Source organism: Lissotriton vulgaris, chromosome 12 (genome assembly GCF_964263255.1).
Source record: "Lissotriton vulgaris chromosome 12, aLisVul1.2, whole genome shotgun sequence".
Lineage (NCBI taxonomy): Eukaryota > Metazoa > Chordata > Amphibia > Caudata > Salamandridae > Lissotriton > Lissotriton vulgaris.
The window spans coordinates 63,870,883-63,898,704 of NC_141700.1; the positions used below are offsets into that span (position 1 = coordinate 63,870,883).

The following is a 27,822-nucleotide window of genomic DNA, read 5'->3' on the forward strand; positions in this document are numbered from 1 at the left end:
AGAAGATTAATGCCTTCCCGAGAACATACCCATTGGTCGATAAGAGGTGGGACCCGGGGACCTGTCTCTCGGTGCCCCGCGGTGCAGGGTCCAAAGCTGCGCCCCGCATTCCCCTGGGAGCACCTGTGTGCCGGCTCCCTCTGCTCGGGCAGTGCTAGCGGGCATCCACCGGGCACCATGGCCTCCACTTACCCCGTCCTGATGGCGCTGCTCCTCCTCGCCTCCGCAGAGGCCCAGCAGGGTAGGTGATATGGACCCCATCCGCAGGGGTGGGGGGCATCGAAGGGGGGCGAGTCGAGAACTCCGGTAGAACGAGGAGGGGTATAGCGCCCAGCGGGAGAGCGTCCGCCTTTGGGAGCAATGGGGACATGACATGAGAGGTAGTAGAGTGGTGCACTGGCGGCTCGAGCCAGGCACGAGCGAGAGCGCCGGCTGGCTCGGCCCGAGGTCCTCGAGGGCCTTTAATCTAATAACGAGCCGACCTGTGAGTGACCGACCCCACAGCACATGGCGTGAGTTAAAGACGAAAGGGAGAGAGAATAGAGAAGAAGAAGCAGTGGAGAGGACGAGAGACAGGCCAGAGGGAGAAACACCTGGTTAGAAAGAGACAGGGCAGAGAGAGGGGGAGGTGAACAAGAAAGGAGAGGACATTTGGCATAGGGAATCTTAAGAAATGGAAAGCACCCCCCAGTTCACCTTCTCACAGCCACTGGCTCGGCTCTGCCTCGGCTCGCCCCTTAAATTGTCTTATTCGTCAATCTCTATTTTTACTATTTTTTTTCCCAAAGAAGTATGTCAGATAGAGTATCGTACCCATGATACTCAATGCAAAATGCAAGTTACAAACAATTAATTAATACAGGTACAAATGTTTTATGAGATTGTGAACGTAGTAAGAGGAGAAAGATGTAGAGGCATATTTGTGTAGTATCCGGAATTACAAGTATTCAGAACTTTTCCCATGGCACAAAAATTGATATTGGCTCTGCGATACATCATCTTTAGCTTCTTGTACCAGACATTTAAATTGTAACTAAAACTAATAGTAATGTATTGAGGCCACGAGTAATGCCTTTGAGAGTGAAAGAAAGAGTAACCCATGAGTGAATGAGAGTACAGAAAGGAGAGACCGAAAGGGAGCAGAGACCAAGAACTGCGACTGCTTTAGGTGAAGAGTGGAATATGCCACTTGTGCGTGGGGACATGGCAGGAGGGTAGTCTGAGTAGTAAGTGTGGGTTACGTATATGAAGGTGCAGTTTATTGGGATTTTCTATATTATAAATAGTTGTCAAGTTTGTTCAAAACTTTGGGGTCTATTAGGATGGCGGACGGACATTGTCCGTCCGCCATCCTGTCGTGGCAAGGGACCGTCCGCCATAATGGCGGACGTCCCGTTCTCTGAATTAGGATGCACCCGCCACAGTGGAGGGTGCATCCTGCATCTTTAACATTGCGGCGGGCGGTGCTAAAAATGCATGTTGTGCGTTTCAAAGCACAACATGACAGGCACCGCACGGTGCCTGCCATGTTGTACTTTGAAACGCAGGGGGGTACCATAGGTACCCCCCATGTGCACCCCCCACCCCTCCTTCACCCTAGGGGCCCGCAACGGGCCCCCAAAGCAAAGACTGTATGCCTTTCCGTGGCGGCACTGCCGCCACGGAAAGGCATTCCTCAAAACCCATCCTAATATGGCTGGCGGTGTCTGCATGGCGGTGGCGATCCGTCCGCCATCCTAATAGACCCCTTTGTCTGGAAGTTTTGATCGTGTGTCTTTTTTGAAAAATACTGTTATCTGAGCTCCCGTGAAGCAGAGCCAAGCCCACAAAGGCAATTTACACTTTTGAGTAATTTACGCTTCTGAGTGAGATATTTTTTTTTGCAATTCGCAAAATCCAGGTGTAAATTTACTCCACAGTTTAACATACACTCAGATTTTGTGAGTAGCCAAAAAGTAGTAAAAATTTCTCAAAAGTGTAAATTACTGAAAAAGCGTGTAGCCCCCGTACCCTTCAGTTTGGTGGAGTTAAACGTATGGAGTAAATTTACACTTGGATTTTGTGAATAGCCAAAAAGTAGTGAACTTACTCCAAAGTGTATCTCACCTGTGTACATCAGGCCCCAAGAGGGTATTGAGATATTCTTAAAAAGGCCAATAAGCAGCGGGTCATGATCGTTCGATGGTGGGTCTCTCGGAGGCTACGAATATACCAAGGACAGCGGTGGCACAGTGTAAGTCTATGTAAAAGTGAAAGAATTCTTGTACATAGTTTAGAATTTTGCCCGAGAAGGTTTTAATGTGTATGCAGCTATCTAACATATGTTGGGAGCCTGTTTAATTTTTGCAGTTCCACCATTTAATAAAATTGTGTAAGCCTTATTTGAAAAGAATGCCCTCGATCCAAAAGGCACTGCGAGCTGTCTAGAAACTGGACTGAGCAAGCGAGGGGCAATTTTAGTTGCAAAGGGAGATCAGATAACTATTCACATATCTTTGGGCAGTCACAGATCCCCCACCGAACTACACACACATTCACTCTCCCATACAAATAGTCAGTTAACTAAATAATAACTAATATAGACTTTCACGTAGCTAGTAACTAAGTGGTGCAGCAGTTTACACAACTGAGGTAGGAGGATAGAATCCAGACTGATGGAGTTCCATGTGTTGATTAATTTTGTGGTGAGTGAGTGTGAACTTCTAGGGTGACAAAATCTGACCTTTTGCGGTACATGCCCCAATGTGAAAATGTTGTCGATGGGAGTAGAAGTAGGTACGACCCACATTGCTTTATTTCTGGTCACAAACGGTTGTGCTTTCTCACTCACCATTTTATTGTATCCATATTTTTGTTTTTTAATCTCAGGTAAAACTTGGGTCCTTTTGGTGCCTTTGTTGTTTAGATATTTATGTTCTAGGGTATGAATCTGCTGCTTGTGTCTATCTAGTTTTAAGTTGTCACTTTTATTTTCCCCTGCCCTTACGTTAATCATTGTCCCTATGATTGTCACTCTGCTACCATCTATATATATATAACAAATTGTTGTTTATTGTCTATTCTTTGGGTTTGGGGCTGGCTGCAATTTTATATTCAAATGAGATACACAATGGTCGCCTACATTTTAATAATACATGTGTGTGTGTGTGTGGGGGGAGGCTGGGAGTGGCTGCAAAGGAGGATACCCACTACGACATGGGAAGGGTTTAGTTAGGAGTAAGAAGGTATTAATAGAGGGCTAGGGAGGAATTGAGGGAGGGACGTGTAAGCACCCACAAAACAGTAAGCCAATTTTTATTCACAAAAAGTACATCTATAGTTACTACAGCCAACAAGCATTTACAATGCAACGGTCTTGCCTTTGCCAAAGTCAGATCTATTAGCATTGTAAATGACACGTTTTTTATGTATGTATTTGTTTTGAAAACAGATAAATAAATGGCATTGTCATTTACAATGTCAATAGCTTAAGCTCTCGCAAGCAAACACGAGACCTATTGCATTTGCACCCACCTACAGAGCCCCCCACACACACACAGAGAGCCCCCCACACACAGACAGAGAGCCCCCCACACACACAGAGCCCCCCACACACAGAGAGAGCCCCCCACACACAGAGCACCCCCACACACAGAGAACCCCCCCCTCACAAACACACAGAGCCAGCCCCCCACACACACAGAGCCAGCCCCCCACACACAAAGCCAGCCCCCCACACACACAGAGCCAGCCCCCCCCAACACACAGAGCCAGCCCCCCCACACACACAGCCCCCCACACAGAGCCCTACACACACAGCCAGACACAGCCCCCCCACACACACAGCCCCCCCACACACACAGCCCCCCACACACACAGCCCCCCCACACACAGCCCCCCCACACACACAGCCCCACCACACACCCACAGACCCACCACACACACACAGCCCCCCCACACACACAGCCCCCCACACACACACACACAGCCCCCCCACACACACACAGCCCCCAACACACACACACAGCCCCAAACACACAAACACAGCCTCCAACACACATACAGCCCCCAACACACACACACAGCCCCCCAACACACACACACAGCCCCCATACACACACAGCCCCCCACACACACAGCCCCCAACACACACACACAGCCCCCCAACACACACACACAGCCCTCCTCACACACACAGCTCCCCCACACACACACAGCCCCCCCACACACAGCCCCCCCACACACACACAGCCCCCCCACACACACACAGCCCCCCACACACACACAGACCCCCCCCCACACACACAGCCCCCCCACACACAACAGGAGGATGGGGGGGCAGAAAAGCGAGCAACAGGGGGGTGGGGGGGCATACACACAAAACCGAGACTTCATACGAGGAATCGCATGCTGAGACATACTTCTATCATTTATCAAAAGCCCGAGTTTTTTTTTACAAATACCTTTGGATTTCAGGATCCATTGCTCTAAACAAGTGACTAAGACCAAGGATGAGAAATCAAAATGTAACATTAAAGCGAAAAGCGAAGACTCACAGATATGCGCTATCAAAATTAGAGTTATTATGGTGTCCCACTGAAACTGGCAGAGCTGAAGACTGTTCTATGACGAGCTTCATTCAAAGTGCGAGACTCGAGCATCATACTTATAGTTTCCGCAATCAATTATTAATTTATACGAATACAGTCCCTGCACCCCCAAAGCGGGGGTTGGGGGGGTAGAAAAGCGATCACGAGACAACAGGGGGCGGGGCAGAAAAGCGACCACAACGGACAGCTGGCCTCGCACACTGGGTGCGCCAAGGAGATCATATTAAAAAACATACCGCTAACAAACATGCCAGGATGACACTAACCTGTCCAGTGTTCTGCCCTTCTCTTACTTTCAAGTCTCGTCTCGTCTCGGGTAGTAAGTGCTGTGTTACTACTTACTCCTTGACACAAACACGGTAACCTAGGCGACTAGGCGAACTAAAGAACTAGAGAAAGGACTTCACAGCAACACCCCCTGAAGCAATGTTAAGCATAGCGTCCATTTTTAATTGGGAACATGTAAACACTTTCCAATATATATTTAGGACGTCAGTCGTCTCTCTGAACAACAGAGCAAAAGTGAAGCATCGTTCATGCTACTGCAAGAGAAGCCATGGAGTTTTCGGCAATTCAACAGATATCAGGTTTCTCAGGTTCGTGAGTTTGCAGCTTATCTATCAAGTTTATGTTCTTGGAATCTGCGAGTTGTAGTCCGTGTGAGAAGTTGAGGAACTAGGGACGGAAGAACTAAGGAAGGAGGGTTGGAGATAGACACGGCATTGAGAGGCAGTGACCTAGAGGGGAGTGAGTCGGGGGAGTGACTGACAGCAAGGGGAAGGGCTGAGAGAAGAGAGGGCAATGGGGATAGAATTATCACAGCATGAGGCCCCAAAGTAATAATTATCAAAGCATGCCGAGAGGCGCCCCACGCTGCTGGAGCACTCATCTGCGCATTAATTACAGTTGAGTGCTCCAGCAGCCTGGGACGCCTGTTGACATGTTGTGATAAGTGGTGTCTCATGCTGTGATAATTGCTATGCCTGCTCCCGATCAGAAAGTGAGAATTATCACAGCATGAGGCCCCAAAGTAATAATTATCACAGCATGCTGAGAGGCGCCCCACGCTGCTGGAGCACTCAACTGTGCATTAATTATAGTTGAGTGCTCCAGCAGCCTGGGGCGCCTGTTGACATGCTGTGATAAGTGGGGTCTCATGCTGTGATAATTGTTACTTGCGGCGCCTGACGTGCTGCGCATTAATTAACGTGCAACGCACAAGCTGTTCCACTGTGAAGCGTGTTCACAGACCTGAATCGGCTCGTGCCCATAGTAGAATCGGATCGTGCACAGGTCTGTCTTCAGGTCTGTCTCCCTTGGAGGCAAACACGGCGACTATAAGTCTCGTTGGCGGCAGCGCTTCGCGCTGCAACGCCAGCGAGACCTAAAAAGGACCCATAACAATAGTAAATCGACTCGAGGTCAGACCTGGGGTAAGCCCAGCACCACACATGGCCAACTACTGGTACTGCAGCACAGTCCCATAGAAAATAATGGAGGTAGGGACGTTAAATAAAACCCCATAGGAAATAATGTTACATTAAATTCAACTTTTTGAAAAATTTATAAAAATGTAATTAAATAGTAAAATAAAAGTCTTTATAAATAACAAATAACTATTCTATTTATTATAAAATATTGTAATCATCGTTTAAAATGAAAACATTTAACTATAATCTTTTTTTTTTAATAATTAAATTAACTCATATCAGTTCCATATACAACTTTTAACAATTCTTAATACATACCAATAAATATAAACATTTTTCTTTAGGTGAAGATTTTTGTTTTAAATATATATTTAAGAAATAATTTTAATTTAATTTGTAGAATTAAATGAATTGAGTATTTAATTAATTTTCAAAAATGTCCCTATAGTTTACCTGACGGAGGTCTCGAACCCAGTTGCAGAGGTCTCCACCAAGTATTCTACCACAAGGTTCTTGACAGTAGAAACCAAAATATATTGATATAAGACAGTGCTGCAGAATAAACCAAGATGGAATCTGGCAGTTCTAGTGTTTTTTCTAATGCTCACATACGATTAAGATCCTAAACCGGTTTCCAAACAAGAGATTCAGTTATTTAAAGTCTTCGAAAAGATAATACTTCCTAAAAAGATACATCTTACAAATTGATTATCTACGTTTCTGCACATATGCCCTCTGCGTTATCCTGTGCATTCAATCGTAGTACCATGTACCTCAATAGCCCTATCTTCCAAAAATGTGGGGCACACATGGATATTGTGAACACAATGTTGGTGTTGCATTATGGGGCAGTATCGTCTGAAAGTTATGTGGATTGGGGGTATCATTTTCTCAACCTTTTTGCTGGGGATGTCACACTGCTGCTTGCTTCCTCTCCATGGCCCACAACAAATTTCCATGCATCCAGTTCTACAACTGGGCGGAAAGTGACCCGTGGACCTGGTGGGGGGGTCATCACACCACTAATAAAGGTCGGATCCGTGAACCTCCACTTCGAGAACTTTGGTCAAACACCAAACGTGCTAGTCCTGAAGAGGATGGATGTTGCATTATAGGCCAGTCAGTCAACGATGCTGTCCTCCTCGGTGACCTCATTTTACGTTTGTGTTTTTTATCCGCGCAGCCAACAGAGCCACTGCTCCCGCGAGGGTCTTGCAGCCGTGGTTGGTGGGCCTGACGGCTGTGGTGGTCTTCCTCTTCATCGTCTTCGTGCTGATGATCATCAACAGGGTCTGGTGTAAAAAGAAGAGGTAGGTCCTCTATAAATCCATCACCGATCAGGGTGATTGGTTATTGATTGGTGAGACCGCCTGGAGAGGTACCACCTGAGGTGCAGCCCAGGGACGTGGTCTCAGAGTGCGCTTTTTGTGTCTGGTACTAGATGTATTTGCTTGCTGTTTTTATGCGGTGTGTATGTGTGTCTTAGTTGTGTGCCATGTGTATTTTATTCTGACAGTTTGTGTTTCCGGACTATGTATATCTGTGTGTGTCAGTGATGCATGTGTACATGCGTCTGTGAGCACACGTGTATCAGTATGTTTTGCAAGTGTTTGTCTTTGGTTTGTGTTGTGTGTATTTGGGGGGATTTGTGGTGTGTCCGCTGCCAATGGGTGGTTTGTGTGCATGTCTCCATGTGTGTTTGTGTTCAGTTTGTAGTGTGTATATTTATTGTAGTGTGAAGTATTTGTGCTGTATGTATGTTCATGTGTGAGTGTCTCCAAGGGGGTTCTAGTGCTCTTACGTGCATGCATTCTGTCAATGTGCATAATATAAATTTGTACATAATGTGAGTTATCTGTGAATGGTGTGTTTATTTGTATTTGAGTCTATGGTTAGTAGTTTGTGGTGTGTGACAGTTGTAGTGTTTTTTGTTCTTTATTTATGATGAATGTGATTTGTCTGTGTCTTTAAGTGTCTGTCCTGGGGATTTCTAAAATTGTGTAAGTGTGTATCGTTATGCATTGTTGAGTGCAGTTTTATGGCACACTTATACAAACACACAGTGTGTTTGTGGACCGGAGATGTGGAACCTTTGTTCAAAGTACTCTTACCCTCCTTACTTTTCATACAACCGAAAATTGTGACTTTTCAAATCTGTGCCTGGGCATCCTAATTTGCACAATACAAAAGTACGAATCCACTAATAACATTTACGTATCAGAAATTGTTTTGTAAAACTACCCAGTGAGCAAGTGTAAATCAATAGCATTTTTTTCAATCATAAGAGAAATTGCTGTTTCCGTATTTCCATAGGAGTAGTTTTGCTTCAGAATAGTTATCTAAAGGGAGACGAGGTTCAAAGATATTTTAAATTGTAACCCTCAATTTTCCTTTCTTAAACTTCTGCACACTTTCACTATTAAGTGCATTCTAATGACAACTAACTTTTTTTCACAATTTCTTGAATTCAAATTAATTGCCACTAAAAATCGATCGGAGCCTGCGTGCTAACCGGAGTGACGTGCCAAGCGGAGCGAGGAAACCAAGATCCCCGACCAGCGCATCTACGCTGTATCTATGCTACGCTACGAGCCGAGGTGAGGGACGGGAGCGGAGGCGGGGCGGCGCTGGACATGAGGCACGATAAAAAGAAATGGATGGACCCTGCGATCCCTAGCGCAAACTGTGTTTAAATAAAAAAGAGAGAGAAACGAGTATTAAAACCCGGAAAGTGAAATGAAGGGGAAACTACGAAGCGGCGCGCCTGACCTTAAAATGGCAGCCGCATAGGACAATTCAATCTGCAAAAGGGAAAGTAGCTCTTGCTGCCTATTATAACCAACTGCGCATAACATACTGTAGAAATAGTACTCCAAAATGGCGGCATGATAGAGGAGCAACTGAAAGAGGACTGATAAATCAATAGACATGGAGAAAGGAGCCAACTCTAGGACTTAAACAGTCTATGGCAAGGGAAAGAGGACAAATATAAATGGTAGAAAGAGAAAAAGACTTCAGTGCTAAGAAAGATAACGAAAACGGCGGACATCTTGGAAAGTCTACTCAAACATCATAAGAACATAGTAATTATTATATAATCACTTGTATTGGAGAGGGCATTCATCAGAGGAATCCTGAAGAAACTACCTACCTGGAGGAGGAATCAAAAAAATCTGAATCTATTATTTAATCACTTATACTAAAGAGAATATTATTATGATACTACCAGGTATAATTATAATTATTATTCAGTAATTTATGCAAAGAGAATACTCATACCACCAGGAAGAAGGCAACTAATTTTAGTACGCTAACACACATCACAAAATGGAGGACAACTACCTGGAACGAATAGGTAGGAACACATACATCATAAAATACCCTACCTACCTTTCTAAAAATGCAGCCAAAAGATTTAAGCATAACCTCATGAGGAAAGACCCTGACACATTGATCTCTGACACTTCCCTTTGCATGGATAAAGGAATCATTATGAAAGATATGATATTCTTCACCAGGAGAAGGGCGAAATGGCGCAATGCTTTTACAAACATGCTATATATTAAATCCACCACCAACATCCCGCATGGAACAAAATTTATGACCAGAGCATCACCTAACCTCAGAGCGGACATTTGCATAACTATCTTCAAGAATGGAATAGTGTTGATCCATGCCTCTAACGACGGACTGGAAAAATTCGACAACATCTTATCATCCTTAAAAAGAAATGTGGAGAACACGAACCCTCTACTACACCAGATTCATATAGAAGACAACTCTGTCCCACCCAACAACCCCACCAGAAGTAGCACAACAACTAGAGACCACCAGGAACCGGATCAAATTACGCAATTAAGAGACACTAGGCCTTTACAACTCCAGAATCTGTCAACAGAGAACCTAGTCTCATTCGACACTAACCCTATAAGTATAAGTATTACCCCGACCAGAGACCGGCAGGAACCTGATTGAGTTACGCAAATAAGAGATACTAGGCCTTTACAACTCCAGAATACGCCAACAGACAACTTAGTCTCATCCGACACCTACCCTATAAGTATTACCACAACCAGAGACCGACAGGAACCTGAACAAAACAGCACTCCATCTAGAAACCCACAGGAACTAATCACTCAACCAGGAGCCATATGCGGAACAGAAAATACGTTAATCGGGAATGAATCAGAGAGAACGCGAAATACAAATAATAACAACAACAGCCGTGGTTCACCAAACCTCGATAGAACGGCTAACGCCGCAATCAATGACAGAGGAGAAAATCGACCAAAAGAAAGTATCAAGAAGTCAATGATACATTGCTCAGAACGGAAATTCAGGAACAAAAAATGTGAAGATCGAAACATACAGAGGAGTACTCACACTACGGCACCCAAGGTCAGGAGGAAAATCTTCGAGATCCAAACACAAATTAGCAACCTATCACAGGAAATACAAAACACTCTGAAAGGGATAAAAAAAACTATGTGATATCACAGAAAATACTCACAATGAAGTAGAACTCATCAGAGAGCTAGTAAACACAACCTTCGATATCAACATCAAGAGATCGATGCCAGTGTCAAACAGGCAAAACAGACCGAATAGGAATCAAAATGATTTAACCGAAGAAGACATACTATCTCTACTCCGGGAATATGAGTCATCAGACCCCATGAAGGCACAGGAAATCAAAAGAGTACAGATAGACGCCAACAGAACATCTACGAGGAATGAGAGGAAACTAAATCTCAACAACTTACAACAAATCCAACTAACCACTGATCCGTTAAACATGATCACAACCAGAACGGAGAAACTTTAAAATGTCTACTGCTCAACTGTCGATCTGCAGCGAAGCATGCTTCTGACATAGCTGACATCATCATCAATCAGAAAATAGACATAACAATACTTACCTAAACCTGGTTATCTGAATCCTCGTCCCCAGTCTTGGACCTTTTGGTGCCACCGCACTATAACATATTGAGACTGGACAGACAGAAAAAGACAGGGGGCGGTATTGCCTGTATCCACAGATCGAACTTAGAAGTCGGACAATTTCAATCCGATCCCCTCGAATCATGCAAATACCTAGGGCTCAATGTAAGATCTGCAAACAAACAGATTTGCAACTTACATGCCCTATATAACCCACCAAGAAACAATTTGAACTTCATTGACCAACTGATGGAGATCATCACTTCTAACGCCAACACCGACATTAATAATATATTTTTAGGTGATTTCAATCTACGCTGGAACGACAACAACGACAAACAGGTAAACGCCTTTAAAGACTTTTTAACTGAACTAAAACTATCCCAAGCTTGTCTTCAATCCTCTCCATAGAACCTTGCGACTGGTCAGATCACCACGCCATAACCTTCCTAATACCATTGCGTGAGAAAATAAAAACCTTTCAAACTAACAAAATGAAAAGATGGATCCGAGATACCAGAGACTCAAATATGGATCTTCTAATTGAAAGCTGCAAGAGAGACTTAAACCCACCTGACAACATGAAAAATGTGAACGATCTAAAGAACCATTACACTACCTCAGTAACGGAAATAGTCAATGCCACCATACCACTCAAATTGAAAAGAGTTCCGGAAAAGATTAAAAACCCATGGTTTAATGGAATATTGAATGAAGAAACGCGTAATTTGATACGCGCGGAAAGAAAATGGAGACAACACCCATCTTCCCCTGAACTGAAATCACTCAGAAAAATGAGAAATGAATATAACAAGAAGGTCATCAACTCAAAAAAGGAATTTATCAGAAAGGAATTGGATAACGCCAAAAAATGACAACGGAAATTGTTTGAACTCATTAAACAGCAATCAAACAAGATGGCAAAATCTGTCCAAGAGGTCACTAAAATGCAACTAAGTTGTGAAGAATTCTCTACCTTTTTCACTAACAAAGCCAATAAGCTGGAAGAAGAACTTAGGATCGCTGCAGATAACATTAACGACAATACACCACCATCACAATCTGCTCCGAATTATGCGGACAAGACGACTAAAAACAAAGCACATTGGGACACTTTCAAATTATTGGACCAGAATGAGATTGCGAAAATGCTAGCGATCACGAAACCCAACAATCACTAGAACGACCCACTACCATCAAAATGCCTAAAAGAAATCAGCCATACTATGATTCCAATATGGACAGAAATTATAAACGCCTCACTCTCCCAAGGGGTCCTCCCAGAAAGCCTGAAGACAGGACAAGTAGTCCCGATCATCAAAAAACCCACAGTGGACCCAACAGATCCAAATAACTATCGCCCAGTCACCAACATCCCTTTTCTTGCCAAATTGATAGAGAAATGTATACAGAATCAGCTGAGCAGACATATCGACAACTTCTTATTGCTAGATGACTGTCAATCGGGATTCAGAGCAGATCATAGCACGGAAACAGCTATCCTACACATTGTCAATGATGCATTTCAAGCACTAGATCACAATCAATCTTGCCTACTCATCCTCCTAGACTTAGCATTTGACACAGTGAACCACGAAAAATTACTGAACAGGCTTCACGACAGGATGGGAATATCTGGCACTGTACTGAAATGGTTTGAATCATTTTTACAGAACAGAACTCAAAGATTCCTAGTAAACCAATCACTTTCTCCTTCATGCCCAAACACAATCGGAGTACCTCAAGGATCCACTTTATCTCCATCATTGTTTAACTTATACATCGAACCTCTTACAGAAATTCTGCAGAAATAAAAAATATCATACCACATGTATGCGGACGACACACAACTTTACATCAAGATTGCGAGCCTGGAAGACATAAACACAATGAATGAGGCCCTCAAAATATCGCTAAAATGGCTAACTAACAATCATCTCAAGCTAAACGCAAATAAAACAGAATTCTTACTTATCACACCTCAAAAGAATCAATCCGTAGTGAAGGAATGGTCCAAAATGATCACAGCGTTAAATTGTATCCCTACTCGAGTTGACTTGGCGAAATCACTCGGAATCACACTGGATGAGAACCTTGATATGAAAACCCACATTAAAATAATGGCAAAAAACACCCGTTTCCATTTGAACTATTTGAGACAAATGAAATCTTTTCTAACGGAGACCGACTTAAAACTAGCTGTGCAATCACTGGTTATCTCGATGATTGAATATGGGTGTACAACGCTAGCAGGACTACCAAAAATTTCCACAGCAACCCCTAAAAGCTTGCCTCAATGCAGCGGCAAGGCTTATTACAGGTTCGAGGAAATTTGACCATATCTCCCCTCACCTGAAAGCTTAAAACTGGTTACCTTACAAAGCTAGTGTACAGCTGAAAATGGCATGTATCACCCATAAAGCAATTCATCACAACACACCTACATATCTCGCCCACAAAATAGAAATTTCAGGAAGAAACAGACCAGCCAGGAGTGCTAATTATCTGCTCCTGAGACCACCTATCTTCAAGAAGAAAATAACATATGAGAGGACTTTCTCAGGCGTGGCTCCCAGAATTTGGAACTCCCTTCCCGCAAACATCAGAAAAATTACAAACTCTGTAACATTTAAGAGGGAAACTAAGATCTTTCTTATGAATAAGTTCCTCCCATAGGTACGACAAATCGCCACCTAAGACTTATCACGGAAGTGATCACTTGATGCTACTCATAGACTAGGTCGAAAGTAATACTAATTAAGTTTTTTGTTTTTAAGATCTTATTGCTTTCTATACCTTGTTGACTTAACCCATGCTATGTGATGTTAAGCGCTCTGATACCCATGGGTCATGTTCGCGCTATAGAAAACTGTTAATAATAAATAAATTGCTGATATAATAATTGGGCTACAATGTTTTCATAGACCCTTCCAGTTTCCTAACACATTTCTCTTTCTTCTCCCTCTTCAGGCATGAAGAGCCAATTTCCTCCAGGTGAGACTTAACCACCCCAGAGCCTTTGTATAAATGTTATATTTTGCAATAACTATTTATTTTCAGTGGTTCTGTCGATATAATGAACAGTGGTTTCTGTGCCTCGTCACAGTAGGCCGTCTCCGACAAGAGACCCTTTCGGGTAGCACTATTACTGAAATGTAGAGAACTGTTTGCTATTTTTATTCTATAAATTCCGTTAGTATTAAACAATTTTTGTGATTCTAAACCCTTTGGCTGAAGCAATGTAATTTTTATTTAAAAAATGCATGCTTTAAAAATGTGAGTGAGGGGGAGACTTTTGCTGCCTCTCCCAGATCTCACTTAGAAGCCTTGAGGAAGGTGCGCTGGAGTCGTAACACGGCTTGTTTTGTCCTAGTCTTAGTCAAACATGTTGGTAGCCTGGCAAAATCAGTAGTAGTCTTGCGAAAGAATAGGTACATAAACAGGAAGAGCAATAGTGAGTGTGTTATAACTTACATAATAAAAGGTTATGCACAAATTTAAATGCATAAATAAATAATACGTTCAAAATATAAATTAATGTATAAAATATCTCATAGCACAAAACAACTATTTGTCAATTAAATCTTCTTGACGATACATTTGAATTCATTTCTCTAAATATCCGATCAAGTCCAAAGAAACTGTTTAGTGGTGGACTTAATAAAACAGCGTAATGTGTTCTTAGAAATATGTATACAGAAAACAGATTGGGTGCCATAATCTCACCAAAACAAAGAGATGTGATTTGTGGCAAGCTCTAAGGCTGTCATTTCACTTTTAATAGAGTAAAACCAAATGGATCCGCTGGAAATTAACAGTGAAGGCTTCCGGGACCTACCTCTCAAGTACAAGCCCAACTTTCTACTCTTTCAGAACCTTACCGGGGTTTCAGCAGTGGCGGCTCCTCGAGGGAGTGCTGTGGGGCGGGGGAGGGCCAGGTGGCGGGTAGTGAACGCCTGCTCACAGCCGAATGGAGTAATGTAGATAAATAAATAAATGAAACGAATTACATTGCGTGCGCTGCATCGCCATTTGGCGCTGCAGCGCGTGCAATGTAATTTTAAATAAAAATTTTTTTATTTACATTACTCCGTTCGGCCATGAGCCTGCTTCTTCCTGGATTGCAGGGGTGAGCCTCTAGGGCCATGGTCTGAAGGTCTGTGGTTCAATGAAGTTTTGAGTTTTAGGAACCAATATTTGAGCTGATGTGACTTAGCTGCTCTGTATATACTTGTTATCTAGGTTATGAACATTTGCTGTTGTAAAGCGCTCCGATCCCTTCGTGTCTAGCTAGCGCTATATAGAGCTCTCGAATAAATAAATAAATAAATATCTTCCTTCCTTTAGGGCGGGAGAGAACGCCTACGATAACAACGCGATGGAGCTGGGAGAAGATGGGGAAAGGAAAGAGCTGTCCAAGTAAGAAGTTATTCACTGAAGGGGAAAGGAAAGAGCAGTCTGGGTGAAAGGTTAATAACAGTAGGGGAAAGGAAAGAGCTGTCCTTGGAAGATATTTTTCACCAAAGGGAAACGAAAGAGCTGTCCTGGTGAAATTTAAATCACTGAAGAGGTCAGGAAAGACCTGTACAGGTAAAAGGTTAATCATTGGAGGAGAAAGGGCAGAGCTTGTCATACGAAAGGGTAATCACCAAAGGGGAAAGAGCCCAGGTAAGAGGTTAGTTACTGAAAGAGACAGTAAAGATGTAGTGTAGTTTCTATATTCCCAATAGGCTCTGCGCATTGGAACAATATATCCTATAGATTTGACGTAGGACTTATGTCTACTAGGTCTCTATCAAATATACTAGACTTAATAGTGAGTGCCAGCTAGCTCAGAGGTCACTAGAAACTTTCTCGAAAAAACAAGAAGGGATTAGTTTCTGACAACCGCATAAACATGACAACTTTGTTTCCCAAGAATAAGAAGGATCTCTAGATTCGTGGAAACAATAGATAGATATTTCACTCAGTCAATCGTGCATGCTTCGTTTCATCAGAGGTGCCGAGAAAATAGAGTTACAGTGTTTTCAATAAAAGGATTTTATTGAACAGTCTTCTTTCTCTTGCAAGTACAGTGAACTGCTACAATCGTTATGCAGGTTGTAAAGTATAATGCGTACAACAAGAAGAGTATTATAAAATATTACTGTAAAAGCATTGTATGGTTTCTAAGCCACAGATAAATACATACATAAATAACAAAGACTAAAATTACTCAACTGGTGCTTCTAAAATACGCCTACCCCGATGTACCTAACCTAAGTCTAGTACGAGGGAAGAAGTAAGTATCGTGTTGCATAGGTTTAGTTTGTTTTAGCAAAGAATCATCCAAACAATAGGAGCTACAAGGGGAAGAAATGAACAGGCCGCCCCCCACTCAGCGTATTATTAATCAACAATAGGCCTGATCATAAGATAATACACCCAAAACTGTATATTCAGCGACAGAGGGGTCATCATAAATTTTATGACTCCCTCGCGGACTTAATTAAGTCCCTACGCTGTGGTGTATCCAAATTCTAAAAATATTTATACCATCATAGACAAACCACCCAAATGTGCAGAAAAAAGGTGTGGAAGAAAAGGAGGCAACTCATGGTCGTAACACCAAGGGGACTGCTAGCTGGTACTCATCAGCAAGTCCACTTATCATCATTGGTAACCACCTTTCCGTTTAAAGAAAAATGTGTGTCTGTATTTACCAAACAACCTCAAAACCATGAAATCAAGATAAAATCAAGACCTAAGTGTCATAGCATGCTAATGGTATGCATGCACAATGGACCCCACGAGGATATAAACAGAAAATCCTCACAACTAAAACTTGGTGAAGCTATATCTAGCTATAACTAACTTTATTTGGTGCTACTAGCTCCCCAGATTAAAAATGGTTCCAATGAAACCATAATCAATTACGCCAACATGTTTCATTGCCCATGAGGAATTTCAGGCAGCTTCTTCAGGGCTTTTGGGGTTCCAAAATAGAATCTCATGGTAGGCTCACATCAAACCTATGATGGCATAAAAACAAGAGGAAAAGTTCTGTGCATTTGGACGGGTTCGGAGGAGCTCCTGAAATAATTTCTCGCCTGGCTTAATCAAGCCGACGGATGTCTGCGTTTCACTTGGTCCTATAGCAGGACGACTGCTGTCTATTTAGATGTGGACATTACAGCCAGTGAACATGACTTAATTACCAATGTTCACCAGAAACCTAGCGACAGGAATTCCCTGCTACACTATCGCTCCTTCCATCCAAGGTCTCTTAGGGATAATTTCCCGGTGGGGCAGATTTCGAGATACCGGCGTAACTGCTCCACTACTGAGAAGTTTATTGAACAATCACATGAACTGGTGGGGAAATGGAGAGCGAAGGGATACCCGTCAAGAACTATTAGACACGCACAGAATCGAGCCTTAAACACACCCCGTGATGCACTACTTGAGAGAAATATGAAAACAAAAACTGACTGCCTCCCTGTGGTTACCACATTTGATCCACTTTCCACCAAATTGAGGCAGATTGTTCGAAAACACTGGTCCATTCTGGACACCGGGACCAGTAAGATGCCCCTGCCCCAGTTTGCCTTCAAAAGGGCCTCCAGTTTGAAAGATAAACTTGTACATACTTGCACTGTATTACCTCCATCCATTTCTAATCTTTTTCTTTAAACGGAAAGGTGGTTACCAATGATGATAAGTAGACTTACTGACGAGTACCAGCTAGCAGTCCCCTTGGTGTTACGACCGTGAAGTGCCTCTTTTCCTTCCACACCTTTTTTCTGCACATTTGGGTGGTTTGTCTATGATGGTTTAAATATTTTTAGAATTTGGATACACCACAGCGTAGGGACTTAATTATGTCCACGAGGGAGTCATAACATTTATGATGACCCCTCTGTCGCTGGATATACAGTTTTGGTTGTATTATCTTATGATCAGGCCTATTGTTGATTAATAATTTGCAAAGAATCTAACCAAGATTTATCTAAGGGTCTAATCAGCTCCGTATCTTGGTTTTAGAATGAAGGAGGTCTGGTATCTCTGTCTCTCTCGGACTCGATTTCCCAACACCCAGCATGGGGGGATTGGAAACACTGGAGCTGGATTCTCAGCAAGAGAAAGGCAGCCTCTCTGTCAGTGCGTCAGCTGGATGGTCGGCATCCTTCGGCACTTAATGTAGCGAGCTGCGTCGGGCTAGTAGATAGTCGAGCTGCTCCTGAACCACCGTGTGTTTGCTAGGGCAAGTGTAGGCGAATTTATATCTTGAAGGTGCCTAGTTTGATGTAAAGTTGGACATAATAACGTCACCAAAGAACCCCAAGGGAATGGTCGTTCTTTGAACACTCCATGATTTCTAAGACAAATCAATATTCAAGCAAGGGGAAGTCCCTAACTGCTGAAGCCGAGTTTTCCAAGAAATCGATGTGGCTTTTTGGAACTAGTGGAAGTAGCCATGCCTGTATTTGGACTGGATGGGTTATGTCTAAACATGGGTATGATTTCTATGCCTATATAAGGGCAAGGTGAATTGTACCTATATAAGGGCATGAATCGGGAAAATTACACTAGAGTCCTAAAACGCTATACAACAAAGAGAGGTCCTGGTGAAAGATTAATTACAGTAGGGGAAAGGTCACCAAGGGGAAAGGAAAGAGCTGTCCAAGTGAAAAGATAATCACCAAAGTGGAAATAAAAGAGCTGTGCAGGTGAAAGGGTAATCACTGAAGGTGAACGGAAAGAGTTGTACAGAATATTTGTGCAGCATTTTTCACCCTAAGTTGGCAGGTCATGCCCTGGCGTGGGTCCTATGCTCACTGTGCCACTGGATTCAAACTAACCTGGCTGATGAGGTGTGATGCCCCGAAACAGGTCCCAAGATGCTTGTTTCCTGTCCAAGGAGGACCCAGCTTGGCAGTTTGGGCTGGACTGTTCCCATGAGGAGCAGGGTCAAGGCTGATTTGCATATGGCTTGATCCAAACTAGGATGGCATGGTGAGCAAAAGAATGATGGTTTTAACCCAGATCTCTTGACTGAGGGTGAATGTTTGATTTATTCATCTTTCCATCCGTAATTGGTTTCCGCAGCATTTCTCACCTGCCAAGGCATCTCTTTCCTTAGAATATCTCAGGTGTCTATTGCTGGCCCCTCCTTGGTCCCCTAGTGCTCCCATTGGCTGTTCATTTCTACTCGCTCCAATTATATTTAACACATGGTTGTAAAATCGAAAGCATTGACCGTCAAATACATTGCAGCCACTAGATGGCAGGGTAGGTTCACTATTCTTAACTCCACGTCTACTTAGTGCAATGCAGTGGTTAGGATGACGTTGCAGCTGTATTATTTCGCCATGCGATATATCGAAAGTGAAATAGTGACCCTGAACCTTCGAAATCTGCAGTCACAATGTCCTAATGAGATTGTAAGACTTATTTTTGTCAAACATGCGGCCCCTGCCTTGATGTCCCCCACACCGAACCGCTGAGATATTTCTGGGTCCCTGGACATGATGTGTGGTTCCCTTTGCCACAAAATTTAGGAAAAAATACTTTCTAGTGTGGCCTTTAATTGCGGTAAAAATGAAGAGGCCCTAGATATTTTTAACCACAGAGAGGAGAGTAAAATACTGAAAAACTGTGGCCTCCTCTGGACCTTTCAATGCCCAAAATTGAAGCAATTGGCTCTTGATGAGTGAACTCCTGGTAGAGGGTGTGGAAAGGGCTGCTTCTTCCTGGAGTGCAGGGGTGAGTCTCTAGGGGCATGGTCTGAAGGTCGGTGGATCACTGAAGGTTTGAGTGCTAAGACGCAATATTTGATCTAGTGTGACTCAGCTGCTCTCTATATACTTCTTATCTATGTTGTGAACATTTACTGTTGTAAAGCGCTCTGAAACTTTCATGTCTAGTTAGCGCTATATAAATCTCTCAAACAAATAAATATCTTCCTTCTTTTAGGGTGGGAGAGAACCCCTACCATAACTACGCGATGGAGCTGGGAGAAGATGGGGAAAAGAAAGAGCTGTCCAAGTAAGATGTTAATCACTGAAGGGGAAGGGAAAGTGCTGTGCAGGTGAAAGGTTAATTACTGAAGGGGAGAGGAAAGAGCTTCCCGGGTGAAAAGTTAATATCCAAAGGGGAAAGGAATGAGCTGTGCAGGTGAAAGGTTAATGACAGAAGGGGAGAGGAAAACACGGTCCAGGTGAAAGGTTAATCACAGAAGGGGAGAGGAAAACACGGTCCAGGTGAAAGGTTAGTCACCGAAGGGAAAAAGAAAGTGCTGTCCAGGTGAAGGGTTAATCACAGAAGGGGAAAGGAAAGAGCTGTCTGGGTGAAAGGCTAATCACAGAAGGGGAGAGGGAAGAGCTGTCCAGGTGAAAGGTTAATCACCGAAGGGGAAAGAAAAGTGCTGTCGAGGTAAAATGTTTATCACTGAAGGGGAAAGGAAAGAGCTGTTCGGGTGAAAGGTTAATCACAGAAGGGGAGAGGAAAGAGCTGTCCAGGTGAAAGGTTAATCACTGAAGGTGAGAGGATTGAGCTGTCCTGTGAAGATATTTTTTCACCAAAGGGGAAAGGAAAGAGCTGTCCACATGAAAGAGTTAATGTGTGAAAGAATAACTAAAGAGCTGTCCAGGTGAAATTTAAATCACTGAAGAGGTCAGGAAAGATCAGTACATTTAAACGTTTAAAGGAGAAAGGGCAGAGCTTTCCATATGAAAGGGTAATCATCACAGTGGAAATAGCCCAGGTAAAGGGTTAGTCACTGAAAGGGACAGTACAAGGATGTAAAGTTGAAAGGGTAATTACTGTAGGGGAAAGGTCACCAAGGGGGAAAGGAAAGAGCTGTCCAGGTGAAAGGTTAATCAATCAATCAATCAATTAAGAAATTTGTATAGCGCGCTACTCACCCGGAGGGTCTCAAGGCGCTGGGGGGGAGGGGGGGGGGAGGGGGGTCCGCTACTGCGCGAACAGCCAGGTCTTCAGTCTCTTCCTGAAGGAGAGGTGGTCTTGGGAGAGGCGGAGGTGGATGGGGAGGGAGTTCCAGGTCTTGGCTGCCAGGTAGGAGAAGGATCTTCCTCCCATGGTGGTTCTTCGGATGCGTGGGACGGCGGTGAGGCCGTGGTTGGTCGATCGTAGTTGGCCGGTGGGAGTGTGGAAGGTCAGACGGTTGTTGAGGTACCTGGGGCCTAGGTCGTGGAGGGCTTTGTGTGTGTGGGTGAGGAGGCGGAACGTGATTCTTTTGCTGACGGGGAGCCAGTGCAGGTCTCTCAGATGTCTGGAGATGTGGCTGTGGCGGGGGATGTCCAGGATGAGTCGTGCGGAGGCGTTCTGGATGTGTTGGAGTCTTTTCTGCAGTTTGGCTGTGGTTCCGGTGTAGAGGGTGTTTCCGTAGTCTAGTCGGCTGGTGACAAGTGCCTGGGTGACCGTCTTCCTGGTTTCGGTGGGGATCCATCTGAAGATCTTTCGGAGCATGCGTAGGATGTTGAAGCATGAAGACGAGACAGCGTTGACTTGTCTGGTCATTGACAGGGAGGAGTCCAGGATGAAGCCCAGGTTGCGTGCGTGGTCTGTTGGTTTGGGTGCGCTGCCTAGTGCTGGGGACCACCAGGAGTCGTCCCAGGCAGATGGTGTTGATCCAAGGATGAGGACTTCCGTCTTGTCTGAGTTCAGTTTCAGGCGGCTGTTCTTCATCCACTCGGCTACTTCTTTCATCCCTTCGTGTAGGTTAGTTCTGCGGTGGCGGGGTCGTTGGTGAGGGAGAGGATCAGCTGGGTGTCGTCGGCGTAGGAGATGATGTTGAGGCTGTGTTGGCATGCGATGGCTGCCATGGCACAGATGGGGTGAGGAAAGTGCGGTCCAGGTGAAAGGTTAATCACAGAAGGGGAGAGGAAAGAGCTGCCCAGGTGAAAAGTTAATCACAGAAGGGGAGAGGGAAGAGCTGTCTGGTGAAACGCTACTCACAGAAGGGTAGAGGGAAGAGCTGTGCATGTGAAAGGTTAATCACGAAAGAGGAAAGGGAAGAGCTGTCCAGGTGAAAGGTTAATCACAGAAGGGGAGAGGAAAGAGTTGTCTGGGTGAAAGGCTAATCACAGAAGGGGAGAGGGAAGAGCTGTGCAGGTGAAAGGTTAATCACAGAAGCTTGTCTCCTTTCTGGTGAAGAATTGGCTTGGTAGTTTAGTCTGCCCTGTTCCCATGATGCACTGGGCCAGGGACAGACTGATTTGCATATAGCCAGGTTCTGAGCTGGGATGGTGCAGTGAGATAAATAACGGTGATGGATCAAGCCCTGATCTTTGGACTGGGTAAGAGTGGTCTGCTTAATTCAGACACTTTGTTCATCACCACCCCCTTTTCTGAATCGCATGAAGACGAGACGGCGTTGACTTGTCTGGTCATTGACAGGGAGGATTCCAGGATGAAGTCCAGGTTGCGTGCGTGGTCTGTTGGTTTGGGAGCGCTGCCTAGTGCTGGGGACCACCAGGAGTCGTCCCAGGCAGATGGTGTTGATCCAAGGATGAGGACTTCCGTCTTGTCTGAGTTCAGTTTCAGGCGGCTGTTCTTCATCCACTCGGCTACTTCTTTCATCCCTTCGTGTAGGTTAGTTCTGCGGTGGCGGGGTCGTTGGTGAGGGAGAGGATCAGCTGGGTGTCGTCGGCGTAGGAGATGATGTTGAGGCTGTGTTGGCATGCGATGGCTGCGATGGCACAGAAGGGGTGAGGAAAGTGCGGTCCAGGTGAAAGGTTAATCACAGAAGGGGAGAGGAAAGATCTGCCCAGGTGAAAAGTTAATCACAGAAGGGGAGAGGGAAGAGCTGTCTGGTGAAAGGCTAATCACAGAAGGGTAGAGGGAAGAGCTGTGCATGTGAAAGGTTAATCACGAAAGGGGAAAGGGAAGAGCTGTCCAGGTGAAAGGTTAATCACAGAAGGGGAGAGGAAAGAGTTGTCTGGGTGAAAGGCTAATCACAGAAGGGGAGAGGGAAGAGCTGTGCAGGTGAAAGGTTAATCACAGAAGGGGAGAGGTAAGAGCTGTCAGGGTGAAAGGTTAATCACAGAAGGGGAGAGGGAAGAGCTGTCTGGGTGAAAGGCTAATCACAGAAGGGGAGAGGGAAGAGCTGTGCAGGTGGGAGGTTAATCACATAAGGGGAGAGGGAAGAGCTATCTGGGTGAAAGGTTAATCACAGAAGGGGAGAGGGATGAGCTGTCTAGGTGAAAGGTTAATCACAGAAGGGGCGAGGGAAGAGATGTCAGGGTGAAAGGCTAATCATAGAAGGGGAGAGGGAAGAGCTGTCCAGGTGAAAGGTTAATCACAGAAGGGGAGAGGGAAGAGCTGTGCAGGTGAAAGGTTAATCACAGAAGGGGAGAGGGGAGAGGGAAGAGCTGTCGGGGTTAAAGGTTAATTACAGAAGGGGAGAGGGAAGAGCTGTCTGGGTGAAAGGCTAATCACAGAAGAGGAGAGGGAAGAGCTGTCTGGGTGAAAGGTTAATCACAGAAGGGGAGAGGAAATAGCTGTCTGGGTGAAAGGCTAATCACAGAAGGGAAGAGGGAAGAGCTGTGCAGGTGAAAGCTTAATCACAGAAGGGGAGAGGGAAGAGCTGTCTAGGTGATAGGTTAATCACTGAAGGGGAGAGGGAAGAGCTGTCCAGGTGAAAGGTTAATCACCGTAGGGGAAAGAAAAGTGCTATCTAGGTAAAATGTTTATCAACGAAGGGGAAAGGAAAGAGCTGTTCGGATGAAAGGCTAATCACTGAAGAGGAGAGGAACGAGCTGTCCAGGTGAAAGATTAATCACTGAAGATGAAAGGATTGAGCTGTCCTGGGAATATATTTTTCACCAAAGGGGAAAGGAAAGAGCTGTCCACATGAAAGAGTTAATCTGTGAAACAGAAACTAAAGAGCTGTCCAGGTGACATTTAAATCACTGAAGAGGTCAGGAAACATCTGTACATGTAAAAGGTTAAAGGAGAAAGGGCAGAGCTTTCCATATGAAAGGGTAATCATCAAAGTGGAAAGAGCCCAGGTAAGGGGTTAGTCACTGAAAGGAACAGTAAAGGGATGTCAGGTGAAAGTTTAAGTACTGTAGGGGAAAGGTCACCAAGGGGGATTGGAAAGTGCGGTCCAGGTGAACGGTTAATCAAAAAAGGGGAGAGGGAAGAGCTGTCTGGTTGAAATGTTAATCAAAGAAGGGGAGAGGAACGAGTTGTCCAGGTGAAAGGTTAATCACTGAAGGTGAAAGGATTAAGCTGTGCTGGGAAGATATTTTTCACCAAAGGGGAAAGGAAAGTGATGTCCACATGAAAGAGTTAATCTGTGAAAGGGAAACTAAAGAGCTGTCCAGGTGACATTTAAATCACTGAAGAGGTTAGGAAAGATCTGTACATGTAAAAGGAGAAAGGGCAGAGCTTTCCATATGAAAGGGTAATCATCAAAGGGGAAAGAGCCCAGGTAAGAGGTTAGTCACTGAAAGGGACAGTAAAGAGATGTCCAGGTGAAAGGGTAATCTCTGTAGGGGAAAGGTCACCAAGGGGGAAAGGAAAGAGCTGTCCAAGTGAAAAGATAATCATCAAAGTGGAAATCAAAGAGCTGCGCCGGTGAAAGGGTAATCACTGAAGGTGAACGGAAAGAGTTGTACAGGTAAGAGGTCAATCAGTGAAGGGGAAAACAAAAAGCTGTCAGTTGAGAAGTTAGTAGCTGAAGGGTAAAAAAAGAATTGTCCATGTGAAAAGGTAGTCGCCAAACTGGAAAGAATAGAGCTGTGCAGGTGAGAGGGTAATCGCAGAAGTTCAAAGGACAGAGATGTACAGGTAAGATGTTATTCAGTGAAGGGGAATGGAACGACCTGGGCATCGATGGCGGGTTGGCATGACCACATTTATATATATTTTCCTTGTCAATAGACAGTATTTTCCTTCTGTTTTTGTGGAATACAACTTTGTTTAGCCCATTGTCCTGCCCAACCGAATACCTGTTGGTCTGGTGCTGCAAAACCTATTTAGACTGGATCATACCTGTTAAACTCTCCTCTGAGAAAAACATATCCAGTCGTTCTGGTGTAGACTGGACATTTGTCAACCAAGGACGAAAGCGAAGGACAAGCACGGACAAACCATTTTCAATCCTGGAGTAGTGACGTCTTAGGTCTTGATGTATTATTAAAACACTGGAATGTTGGGAGCTCCATTGCAAACAGTGGAGTGCTCCAGGCTTATAATGATCGGTAGAAGCCCGGAGCTCCAACATTCCAATGTTTGTTCACAGCTGTTGCTGTGAACAAAAGCCTCACAGAGCCATAGGGGATTTCAATCCATTCGGGCTGCATGAGGCCTTTGTTTCATTTGCATGAACTTTCTACCCTCTAGTGTCGGAATGTTCTAATAGCCTTTTATCCCTCGGGCTATGCCGACATTAAAGGCCCGCTCCCTTGTTATTTGCTGGAGCGTGCCTTTATTGGCCAGTATAGCCCGCTACGGCAGGCAATAAGGCTATAATGGACTTTGTGGTTGCACAATTTTTTTCTGATAGCATTCTCAAACCTTCTAATGGACAGAGTCTGCAATCTAGAAAAGGTCATTGTGGTATGCTGTCCTCCATCAGCCATAGATGTTTTCCGAGTGGCCACAAGAAACAAGGCAACTGCACGGCATAACTTCAGCTCCTTCGAGGGAGCTGCCAGGCTAGTGGCTCCTCGGAAGGCACAGAGATCTCTGCAGGGATGGTGGAGGCCCATACTATGGTGAACGGTGGTCCGGCCTGAAAGGCAAAGGTAATGACCTCTGTCACCTTAACATTCGGCAGTCCACCCACCAAACTCCATATCATGCTGTTAGTCTTTCATCCTTCCGTGGGCAATACAATGCTTGCTATTCTGCCGGGTGCATGGGCCGATTGTGTTTGTGGTGTGTGCTGTACGAATGAACAATATTGATGTATTTTAAACTCCAAGTCTACAGAAGACACCATCATCTGATACGTTTTCTTCCTCCACTTTACTCTATACCAGACTCAATGAAGCTAAGCTCAAGGACGCCCCCGTGAAGGTCAAGTGGCAAACAGAAGGAAACCCAGAAGAAGGAGAAAAAATCACATCCATGTAAAGTGAATTTCATCTATTCGAAGCTCCCGGCGAATTACAGGATTCTGGGATGGAAAGGAATCTGACCGTGATCTCTGACCCTCAGGGAGGAGGGTCTGATTATTGTACTGAACATTCTGTGATGTTGTTTGCTGCGCCACCTGCTGGTGTGGTTGTACCTTCTTCTCTATACGTTTGTTGAGCTTTGTGTATCCAATATTAGAGTTTATTAGACTATGTGTCGGACTGACCGCCGCAGCGTGTCCTCTCAGGGCCAGTCTGACCACCTCAATGTGTATCATGAAAGGCAGACTGACCATTTCAGCATCATTCAAGGGCCAGGCTGACAACTTCTTTTCTACATCTCAAAGCAATATGGACCACCTCAATGCTCCATCTCAGACTAAACTTATCAAACCAGTTTTGTCTCTAGGGGGCAGACTAACCACCCAAATGCTCCACCAAGGGAAGGCTGACAATGTGTTCTCTCAGGGACAAACTGACCACTTCAATAATTAGCTGATGGGCAGCTTGGTGACTTCAATATTTCATCCCACTGGCTGTATGAGCATCTCAAAGGCAAAGTGACAATCTCAATTTTCATCCCAGGGACAGATTTGACCACCTCAATGTGTCCTCTCAAGGCCCGAAATACCTACATAATGTTTCAATTCAGGACCAGACTGGCCATCGGAGTGTGGTTTCTCCGCGGTAGGCTGACCACCTCAGGGTTCATCTCAGGGGGAGAGTGACCACCTCAACCCTTCATCTCAGGGTCAGTCTGACCACCTCAATGTTTGACCCCAGCAGAAGTACTGGCATGAGGCCCTTAATGACATGGAGCCAGCTTGGAAGCTTTTCATGTGGTTTGCCAGGAGTGGCAGAGGTGGATTGGCCAAGAAACACACTGAAGGAGAGGCTTATTAAAATGAGGAGGACAGAGGGGTTTGCTGGACCCAAGGCTTCCTCGGTGGATGTTGAGGTTGGAAAAAGAAGTTGTGTGCAGTGCCAAACATTTAGTCTAGTATTGAGAATATGAAAATTAAGGCTCAGAGTCAGGGCCTCCTGTGTATGGTAAAATGGGGAGAGTTCCTAGAAGGCCTTGCCTCTAAAAGAAGAGTATGGCTGGGACTGAGTCAGTCACTGTTCAGGTGAGATTAGCCAATCATGCGCTACTTATAGCCTCCAGTATCCTGGATGATGTAAACCTTGAGGTTGCTGCAAGTGGATTACAGCGGGTAAGGAAATGCGTCTAGGAGACGCGCCTTGAAGTCATATAGTTTGGAAAACAGCACTATACCGGCTCCTACATTCTGTCATACATCAAAGTAAAGTCCCCACTTTTCCATATTATAGTCCTGAGCTACTCTTCAAATGCAGCCGCTTAAATCTGGTAAAACCATCACTAGAGAAATCTGAGGTCTCAGTGTAGCATTGTGACAAGGTTTTTTTTAAATATCATTTAGTCAAAGGGGACAGAGAGGACATTATAGAGACGTCCCAGCAACGCCCTCCCTAATCATGTGAACCAAGACTTTTGTGATACATTTCAATTCTCAAAATGTTTTTTTTCATTTTGTCATTCTGGTGATTTTCTTAATAATTGTGAGTGTTGTAGCTGTCCAAGGCGTGACAAATAATAAAATCAGCGTGGAGTGAATGTCTCTTTATGTCTCCTCCTGATACTGGGGTCATATGTCTTCTAATTTTGCTTCATTCGTGCGACAAGAATGTCAAGTTTCATTGTCGTCTTTGTGATTGGTGCTTATCAGGAGGGACATGAAATTATTTTGGGAT

General features: G+C 44.4%; 1 protein-coding gene across 2 annotated transcripts; it reads left to right on the top strand.

The window, feature by feature from the left end:
- Positions 1-27,685, top strand: SMIM24 (small integral membrane protein 24). 2 transcript variants are annotated; one of them, XM_086947134.1, is made up of 6 exons: positions 1-241; positions 7,203-7,329; positions 13,931-13,954; positions 15,308-15,379; positions 19,916-19,987; positions 25,954-27,685. In XM_086947134.1, exons 1-6 carry the CDS (start codon positions 10-12, stop codon positions 26,045-26,047), a joined length of 621 nt encoding a protein of 206 aa, XP_086803260.1. In that variant the 5' UTR covers positions 1-9; the 3' UTR covers positions 26,048-27,685. The 2 variants fall into 2 exon arrangements, with proteins under 2 accessions (XP_086803260.1, XP_086803261.1); XM_086947135.1 differs by lacking the exon at positions 15,308-15,379 and having other exon boundaries at positions 11-241.
- The last annotated feature ends 137 nt before the right edge of the window (positions 27,686-27,822 follow it).

Coding starts and splice junctions, on each gene's coding strand:
- SMIM24 (XM_086947134.1), top strand. CDS start 10: ATGCCTTCCCGAGAACATACCCATTGGTCGATAAGAGGTGGGACCCGG. Junction 242..7,202: donor CTCCGCAGAGGCCCAGCAGG/GTAGGTGATATG, acceptor TTATCCGCGCAG/CCAACAGAGCCACTGCTCCC. Junction 13,955..15,307: donor GAAGAGCCAATTTCCTCCAG/GTGAGACTTAAC, acceptor TCCTTCCTTTAG/GGCGGGAGAGAACGCCTACG.